Below are 9,708 nucleotides of genomic sequence, written 5' to 3' on the forward strand. Positions count from 1 at the left end.
GGGTTACAATAGTAACCTACACGTTCCCCGTCTGTCACTCACATTGTGTTGATTGAAGTGACACTAAGGGTCCTATTCAATAATGCCACGACGCTGAACCGACGCTGAACCATGTTACGTGAACTGCTGATGCTGGTGCAAAGCAAGCTGTTGCGAGCCAAAGGGGCAGGTGCATCAGACTGCACATAACCTTCTCCAACACCCCATAAGACATCATAAACATTTTAGGTTCCGAAATACCTGAGGCGGGGAACAAGTGCCAGCCGCGGCCTTTTCTTTCACTATGTTCTCTCTCATAGAGTGTTAGACGTGGCTGGGGCCATCTAACGTTATAATACGCATTGGGGAAGGTGATCTTTTCCAATCCTGTTCTTTCAGGGGGAAAAGACCCCGCAGAGACCACAACTTGCCCAGGCTGGGGAGGTCAAACATGTGGCAAATATATCACATCTGCTTACAAGCCACACATGGAAGTGGTGCGGTAGTAGGTCCTGCCTGATGAGGGAGGAGCTCTAAAAACACAGCGACCAGGGTGGGGGGGGTCTGCCTGACAGGAGGACCGAACCGTGGAAAATACAGCACAGGGGGTTACTGTAATAACTGGCACCTGGGGAGCACCTATTCCAGAGTAATTAGTACCCGTAGTGGGTCTGGTCGGGAATTCCTCTGCTGAATTCACGAGCCAGAGGGCTAGGAGGAAGAACATCCAGGGAGCATGAGTTTGTGGTCTCGTCTGGGAGTAAGAGTGTACATGTTCACCTCAGTGTAGGGGAAAGGCGCTATGTGCAAGTGGTACACCCAGTCAGCTGTACCATATTTCTGAGTTCTACGTGATAGGACCGACACAACCCGGAGATTATAGAATCTCTCAAAGGTATTGGGTGTTTCCCAGCCTGCCGCTCTGCAGATGTCTGCAAGGGAGGTGCCATTGGCCAGTGCCCATGAGGATGCTACACTCCTCGTAGAGTGTGCTCGAAGCCGCAAGGGGGCGGGCATAGCCTGGGTGTGACAGGCCAGTGCAATGGCGTCAGCGACCCAGTGGGTAAGCCTCTGTTTGGAGACAGCGTTCCCTTTCCGCTGTCCACCAAAGCAAACAAAGAGCTGCTCAGAGCGTCTAAAGCTCTGTGTGCGATCTAAGTAGGTGCACAAAGCAACCTCGTAGGAACCTTGGGCACATAGCCCGGTCGGGGTCTTAGGATGACATGTGCATCTGCCGGACCGAACTCCAGGCAAGTGTCGCTGGCAGAGAATGCTTGCAGGTCCCCAACCCTCTTGCTGGAGGCAAGCGCAGTCAGGAGGGCCGTCTTTAAGGAGAGGGAATTTAGCTCAGCTGTCTCTAGCGGCTCTAAGGGGGCTCTCTGAAGGCTGGAAAGGACCATGGAGAGATCCCATGAGGGGAACAGGCATGGCCTGGGAGGATTCAACCTCCGGGTGCCTCTAAGGAACCTGATGATCAGGTTGTGCTTAACTAAGGACTTACCATCCACTGCGTTGTGGTGGGCAGATATAGCGGCTACATACACCTTCAAAGTGGAGGGGGACAGCTGGGCCTCCAGCCTCTCCTGCAGAAATGAGAGCACTGACCTGACTGCGCACCTCTGTGGGTCTTCAGATCTGGAAGAACACCAGTTTGCAAACAGATGCCACTTCAAGGCGTAAAAGCTGCCTGGTAGAGGGAGCTCTGGCTTGGTTGATCGTGTCTATGACAGCTGTGGTAGGCCACTTAGATCTTCTGCATCCCATCCAAATGACAGACGTGGAGGTTCCAGAGGTCTGGGCGCGGATGCCAGAGGGTGCACCATCCCTGAAAAAGACTGTCCTTCCTCAGGGGAATTCGCCAGGGAGGTGCTGTTGCGAGGAGCATGAGATCTGAGAGCCAAGTCTGAGTGGGCCAATAAGGGGCCACTAGAGTGACTTTTTCCTAGTCCTCCCTGACTTTGCACAACACCTGTGCAAGAATACTCACTGGGGGAAATGCGTATTTGCACAGCCAGGTGGCCAGCTGTGTGCCAGTTCGTCTGTCCCGAGGGGAGGCTCTGTCAAGGAGTACTAGAGCAGGCAGTGGGAGTTGTGCTGGGAAGCGAACAGGTCTACCTGTGCTTCGCCGTATTGGTCCCAAATCAGCTGGACCACCTGGGGGTGGAGTCATCTGAGCACAGCCTGTCGCGACAGCACGTCCGCTACCGTATTGAGGCTGCCTGGGATGTGAGTGGCGTGCAACGACCTCAGTCACTACTGACTCCAGAGGAGGAGATGGCGGGCGAGTTGTGACAAATGACGAGAGCGCATGCCGCCTTGTCGATTTATGTACGCGACTGTCGCGATGCTGTCTGAATGGATCAAGACATGCTTGTCTCGAATCAGCAGGAGAAACCTCTGCAGGGCAAGACGTACAGCCAACAACTCTAGGCAGTTGATGTGCCAACGTAGCTGCGGTCCTGTCCAGGGACCAGCTGCTGCGTGCCCATTGCATACAGAGCCCCAACCCAGTTTGGAGGTGTCCGACACATCTGGACACCTGCTGTAGGGGGACTCCTGTCTGCAGAAAACAGAGGTCTGTCCAAGTGTTGAATAACTGACGGCAGGAAGGGGTGATACACGGTATGTGTCGTGGTGCCATGCTCATCTCGGGACTCGAGCCTGAAGCCAGTGCTGAAGTGGTCTCATATGCATTAACCTGAGCGGTGCGACCGCCGCCGAGGATGCCATATGCCCCAGGAGCCTCTGGAACTGTTTGAGAGGGACCGTGGTGCCTAGTTTGAGTGAAGTAAGGCAATTCAGCACTGACTGTGCACGCTCGTTTGTGAGGCGGGCTGTCATTGAGACTGTCTAACTCCATGCAGAGAAAAGTGATGCTCTGAACTAGGGAGAGCTTGCTCTTTTCCCAGTTGACCTGAAGCCCTAGGCGGCCGAGGTGCCTGAGCACTCGGCCCCTGTGTGCACACAGTAACTCTCGAGAGTGAGCTAGAATCAGCCAGTCATCAAGGTAGTGGAGTATGTGGAATCATCACTTCCCTTAGCGGGGCAAGGGCTGCCTCTGTGACCTTCGTGAAGACGCGAGGGGACAGGAACAAGCCGAAGGGGAGGACCTTGTACTGATACGCCCGAACTGGAGAATCTTGAACTGAAGTTTGTGTAAGGCCCGGTTGAGAACTCGCAGATCCAAGATTGGCCAAAACCCACTGCCATTTTTGAGTAAGATGAAGTAAGGGCTGTAGAAACCCTCCCTCATCTCAGCTGGAGGGACAGGCTCTATTGCGTCCTTGCTTAGAATGGTTGCGATTTTAGCCTGCAGTTTGTTGGCGTTCTCGCTGCGCACCGAAGTGAAGCGGACACCGCTGAAACGGGGCTGGCGCCTGGCGAACTGAATCACGTAACTGAGTCAGATGGTCCTGGCCAGCCAACACGATGGGTTGGAGAGCGAAAGCCACGCATCCAAGCTGATCCCGAGGGGCACTAAGGGGACGGTCACATTTGACATACCTGGTGGGGCTTCGCAGCAGGGGGGAGGGAGCAGGTAGTATTGCGTCGGGAGGAAAAGTTGCATCCCGGGACATTTGTGCTGAGGGAAGGCTCAAAGCACCTGTTCATTAAAGAATTGAACCAGGAAACTCTGAAATACAAAGCACACATATAACAACAATAAAACCCCATGTTTTTAAATGTTTAGGGAACTAATCAACATGATTCAGACACCTGGCTGGTTGCACACATGTGCTTAAAACACTCAAATGTATTGAAACGAGAACATACGTCTCACACACCGCCATATATCGTAAAAAGCATTATATTTATACACACATCCACACTTCTGCAGGTATATATATATCGGCAGTAGACTAGATATTGCTATTGCTAAGAAAAGAAAGTGATCTATCTTTGCCAATCAGGAAAAACGATTATTGAAATAAATATTTATTCCACGATTGATAACACCTCATCCGCCATGTTTTTTCCTTTGGCACGGAAACTCCAGTCCACTGTGATTGAGAGGATCAGCAGTGGGGACTGTTGGGTAGTAGTCTGCTGTGGAGCTTACACTGATGCAGGATCAGCCGAAGGGCACATTGAGGGTGCATGTGAGCACCTCTCTGAGCACTAAAATGTAAAATGTGACACCATATTGTCTTATGGACTTCACAGGTATGTGCAAATTATGGCCATGTCCACATCAAGTGTGCCATTTGGAACAGGGCTTCAGACTCTCTATTAACTAAACTCACTCATAACTACTCTCCTATATAGTCAGTGCTGGACTGGCAATCTGGCATACCGGGCATTTTCCCGGTGGCCTGACGCACATCAGGGGCGTACTGGTCAGCAGGAGAACCCAGCAGGCTGGTGGGTCGGTTCTCGGCCGTGATAATCAAAAATGAGCCCCGCCACGTTATGCAGAAAAGGACCTCTTTATAGAGGTTTTTCATAAAAGGTTTCTCCAGCAGGACTGGAACTAAAATGTGCAGTAAGTTAGATCTCCAAGAGCAGGATTGCTCAACCATTAAGTTAGACAAATGGAATTATGGATATTTCATTGATCCCTTCATTGATTCATTGTACTGTTTCCTCCATCAGCTGGGGAATCCTGTTCTCTCATCCTCGGGACTACACCCCCGTCTGCACCACTGAATTAGGACGAGCTGCTCAACTCAACTCTGAGTTTTGCAAGCGCAATGTGAAGCTGATCGCACTATCCATTGACAGCGTAGAAGACCATCATGGCTGGAGCAAGGTACAGTACCTTCTTTCCATCCGGTGTGACTCATTCAAGGAGAATCAAGGAGATGTTTGTCATTTTAAATGTTAAAAACTGCTGCACAAAAATTCTTCTCTTTAAGGACTTGGTGGTAATATGTGGTTAATATACATTTATTTCTAGGACATCATGGCTTACAATAATGAGGAATCTGGAAGCGAGTTTCCTTTCCCAATCATAGCAGATGATAAGAGGGAACTGGCCATGGCCCTGGGCATGTTGGACCCTGAGGAAAAGGATCAGACTGGAATGCCACTCACTGCCCGATGTGTAAGTGCAGTTGAAAAAAATTGAATGCTGTAGAAAGGGTCCAAATGATGTTACATTCTGGGTGTCACAATTTTATGAAATGATGAAATGTTTAAATCTACCTTTACACTTTATTAATTTTATGTTAGATGATGTGTTATATACATAGATGAGCCAAAACATTATGACCACCTGCCTAATATGCTTTGGGTCCCCTGAAGGTGCACTGTGGTATCTGACACCAAGACATTAGCAGCAGATCCTTCAAATCCTGTAAGTTGCGAGGTGGAGCCGCCATGGATTTGTAGGTCCAGCAAATCTCATAAATGCGCAATCAGATTGAGATTTGGTGAATTTGGAGGCCAGGGCAACACCTTGAACTCTTCATCATGTTCCTCAAACCATTCCCAAACAATGTGTGCAGTGTGGCAGGACGCATTATCCTGCTGAAAGAGGCCATTGCCATCAGGGAATACCATTGCCATGAAGGGGTGTACCTTGCCTGCAATGATGTTTAGGTAGGTGGTACGTGTCAAATTGACATCCACATGAATGTATGGGCCCAGGGTTTCCCAGCAGAACATTTCCAGAGCATCACACTCCCTCAACCATCTTGTTGTCTTCCCACAGTGCATCTTGGTGCCATCACTTCGCCAGGTGCACACGTATACGGCCATCCACATGATGTAAAAGAAAGCAAGACTCATTGGATCAGGCGACCTTCTTCCACTGCTCCAAGTTCCAGTTCCAACACTCTGAAATGAACTGGATAAATTAAGTACTAAAATGAAATGAAATTATGCACTAATTCCCGCTATAGCACCCCCTGGTGGTAACACTGAGAATTGTGTCACATTCGAATTGCATTCTGACATTTCAAATCAGGTGCCCTCTGTAAGACAGTGGACCTTTTGTCGATTCAGACCAGACAGAATAGCCTTCGTTGCCCTCTCGCATCGCTGAGTCTTGGGTGCCCAACACCCTGTTGCTGGTTTGTTGTTTGTCCCTCCTCAGATCACTGTCTGTAGGTATTCACCATTGCTGATCGGGAGCACCCCACAAGCCTTGCTGGCCATAACAATTTGGCACTTGTCAAAGTTACTCAGGTCTTTACTCCTGCACATTTCTCCTGCATTCAACATGTTGACTACGAGAACTGATTGTTCGCTTACCATCTAATCTACGCAGACCTTGACATGTGGCCTTGTTAGGAGATGATTGACATTATTTGCTTCACCTGTGAGTGGTCATAATGTTTTGGTGTATAATATATTGCTTAAAAGTGATGTGACAAAGTGTACATTATTTGTAGAAAGTGACAATAATTCTTCACTTTACACTCACATTACATCCACTCCAGCTAAACTTGTTCATTTTTGTTCAGGTATTTGTAATTGGTCCAGATAAGAAGTTAAAGCTCTCGATTCTCTATCCTGCAACAACAGGACGGAATTTCGATGAGATTCTCCGTGTGGTTGACTCTTTGCAGTTAACGACAAAAAAACGTGTAGCTACACCTGTTGATTGGCAGGTAAGACATGTGCATTGAGAAAACTACTTCCTAAGCTACAATATAGCTATCCTCATAATAGTTTATTACTAGATAACTTTTTGAAATATATAAATAACAGATGAGTTGAAATGTGTAACAGATAAGTTTACACTAAATACAGCTGACAAAATTAGAATTTGTAATATTTCCTACACAAAACAACAAGCTTCTTTCTGTTTCTGTCACTAGTAAGTAGTAGGTAATAAAGTTTATTCTATGTCTGTGCTGTTTCAAGGCAGGAGGCAGTGTGATGGTGCCTCCCAGCATCCCTGAAGAGGAGGCCATCATGCTCTTTCCTGCTGGAGTCTACACGAAACATCTTCCCTCTGGAAAAAATTATCTACGCTATACACAGCAGCCTTCTACGACTGATCATTAGTACATTTACAGACATTGTCCCTGGGCTGGAAAAGCTGGAGTGACTATATGTTAACAAAAGCAAAGCACACCCCAGCACCCTCCTAGATTCGGACCTGGACAAAATGGCAATAAACCTATGTTATGCATGTCAGATTTAATTCCTTATATTTCAACATTTATTTCATGAGTAGTTGTGGGTAATAACGACAGCTTAATTTGCAGAACAGTATGTGTATGGGAATGTGTGGGTGTTTGTGAAAGTACCCCTTTGTTGCGTATAGTAAATGGAAAGATTATTGAAAATCTAGTGGTTTTATGGATTCATTATGGTCATTTTAACCAAATCTTTATCTCAAGAATCTCCAGATAATAAATGCTACATATTCATTTAGAGTAGTACACGTTCCATCAACTGTTTAATTTGTCCATCACTCAGAGACAAGGCGTTAGCTCACTAATGTCTAACTGGTGATTCCTCCAAACATCAATCATGCATCAGTTTTACGTATTCCTTCTGGTGATTATAAAGGCACAGAAACACAGCACACTTCTTTCTGTAAAAGCTGTTGAGAGAACAGAAAAGAAAATATAGATTTTACTGGAACAATGAACAAACAGATGAACAAATGATCTATACTCAACATCATTTGCACCAATTACATTAATGTATTTCATCTTACCTCTGTAGCTCAAGATTAGATCTGATCACCTCCCCTATTTTGGTCATTTTCTCCATTGTTTCCTACAAAAAAGCAGCAGAATGTTTGTGAAAAGACTGCTCATGCAGTTATATTGCGCAGTGCTGTACCTGAATGGAGCTGTAGTCAGATGAGTCACAGGCTCCTAAAACAGCGGCTCCTACCAGCTCTCTCTGCCGGCAGCACAACAGGTTGACCTGCGCAGAAGAACAGCACAAGAAAATTATAGGAACAGTTTGCCCAAAAATTACAATTCTGTCTCGGAGAAATCTTTACGCAGGTATTTTCAGAATGGATTTGTTTTGCAAATGACATTTGAATTACAATTATTCACATGGGAGATGTTATTTTCAGAGCCGTAGGACGAGGGGACACATTCTAAATCTCATCAGCCTCTTTTCACAATTTGACAGTTTTTAAGATTTTTTTTTTAGAATATATGATATAATTAGAAATATATCAACTGAACTTTTAAGAAGCATCAGCATATTATATGATAGAACTAAATAATTAGAACTAAAATGTAGAGACCAAGTATGAATGAAAATGTTCATATCATATAATTGCTGCTGTCAAACACTGGTCCAAAGAATCAAAGCACATTATATGTGTTATTATAACATGTACTGTAAATAATAAAGGAAATTATTTATGGTGAAGATCATACCTGGTGCTGCTAGATTCATTCGCCGTTGTGAGGAGTCTGTGATCAGACTCCATAATGAATCTGTACCTGGCAGCACAACAAGATATTAAGCTTTGGTTATGGTATTTGAAGAAGGTCAAAAGGTCCTCAGAGTTAGTCAAAAACACTAGGTAATTTGCTGTGTAATTTTTACCGAGGTTGTGTTAGAAAAACACAGATGTTTAGATTGGACACCATTAGGCTGTGAAATTGGTGAATGATGGTTTAATGTGATGACTAGAGGTTTATAACCCTGTAAGCTTTTTGTGAAAACAATAGAAGACAATGCTTTAACATGCTTTCTTCTGTGGAATGCGATGCACAAATGAAAGCAAGCCACACAGTTTAACCACTGCAGTCAGTGAAACGGTGTGTTTGCACGAGTGTTCTTGCTGAGACCACCGCAGAGGAAGAGGGTTGTGATGTCATGTCCTGCCTATCTCATGGCATCTATAATGTGTCTTGTGCCAAGCTGCATATAATAGAGTGAGAATAGAAATAGTCGCACAAGATTTTTCCTCAGACAAATTGCATATGCATTTCAGAGTTGCAAGATACAGCAAAGTCATCCAAACATTGTGACCAACAAACTGAGAAAACCCATCAAGACAATTTTCCTCAAACTGAAACACAAAATAATTACAGACTGCTTTTCTAAATACTTTCAAAATGTAAAAAGTTAATTTGAATCTTTCAGGTTTATGGGGTGAATCTAATGAAAACCCCCAAAATCTAAAATGAAAACATTATATTTTCAACACAGAAAATGGAGGACTATTCAGAGTTTTAACTTTTGATTGTTTTTGTTGTTGTTTTCTTAATGCTGATTTTCATAACTGAGAAGAGAAGGGAATCACGGAATTTAATGATTCGGTTTCCAATTCCTTTTCACAATTATGATTCCCAAAGCGTTAATAAATAATTTAGTACTTTTAAGGAAGAATTATTTGGAATTAAGAAATACAATTCTTACTGCATTTACTCCCCTCAGCAGTCGGTTGCCAAATGATTACAAAACATTTCAGATTTCGACAGCGAAGATTATTTTTCCAGATGTCAAATGTTAGACTCTATTGAGCAAAGCAACAAAGCAGAGACGCCAGCTGTATCGTCTGATCCTCTCATTCAAAGCTTACTTGTTTATACACTTCTGTTATCACACATTACACCTCATAAGCACACCCCTCCTGTACTCCTTCTGTCACTCACTCGACATTGTGCCGATTGTAGTGACACAAGGGGTCAATTGTATATATGCATATAACCTCCTTGGACATTTGTAATACACACAAAAATGTGCAAGTTTTGAAAAGTAGGAACCTAAAATGTAAGTTCTTCTCCTGTGCATTAAGGCGAACACTGTCCGCAAAGGGTACACATGCTTGCTTGAGGCCTGGAAAATCTTGCATTA

General features: G+C 45.1%; 1 protein-coding gene and 1 long non-coding RNA gene across 2 annotated transcripts in view; one reads left to right on the forward strand and one right to left on the reverse strand.

The window, feature by feature from the left end:
• LOC127649227 (peroxiredoxin-6-like) overlaps positions 1-7,429 on the forward strand; it is a 31,647-nt gene extending 24,218 nt beyond the window's left edge. The window contains exons 2-5 of the mRNA XM_052134233.1: positions 4,573-4,729; positions 4,877-5,023; positions 6,387-6,533; positions 6,790-7,429. Of these exons, the coding sequence (XP_051990193.1) occupies positions 4,573-4,729; positions 4,877-5,023; positions 6,387-6,533; positions 6,790-6,933 (595 nt within the window). The 3' untranslated portion in view covers positions 6,934-7,429. The remainder of the gene's footprint in view (positions 1-4,572; positions 4,730-4,876; positions 5,024-6,386; positions 6,534-6,789) is intronic.
• On the reverse strand, positions 7,352-9,413 carry LOC127649228 (uncharacterized). The gene is made up of 3 exons (XR_007971273.1): positions 9,271-9,413; positions 7,595-7,809; positions 7,352-7,477 (listed from the first exon to the last, which is right to left on the reverse strand). It is a non-coding gene; the product is annotated as an uncharacterized LOC127649228 (long non-coding RNA).
• Between the last annotated feature and the right edge of the window lie 295 nt (positions 9,414-9,708).

The sequence above is a fragment of the Xyrauchen texanus genome, chromosome 9 (assembly GCF_025860055.1).
Source record: "Xyrauchen texanus isolate HMW12.3.18 chromosome 9, RBS_HiC_50CHRs, whole genome shotgun sequence".
In the NCBI taxonomy this organism is placed as follows: Eukaryota; Metazoa; Chordata; class Actinopteri; order Cypriniformes; family Catostomidae; genus Xyrauchen; species Xyrauchen texanus.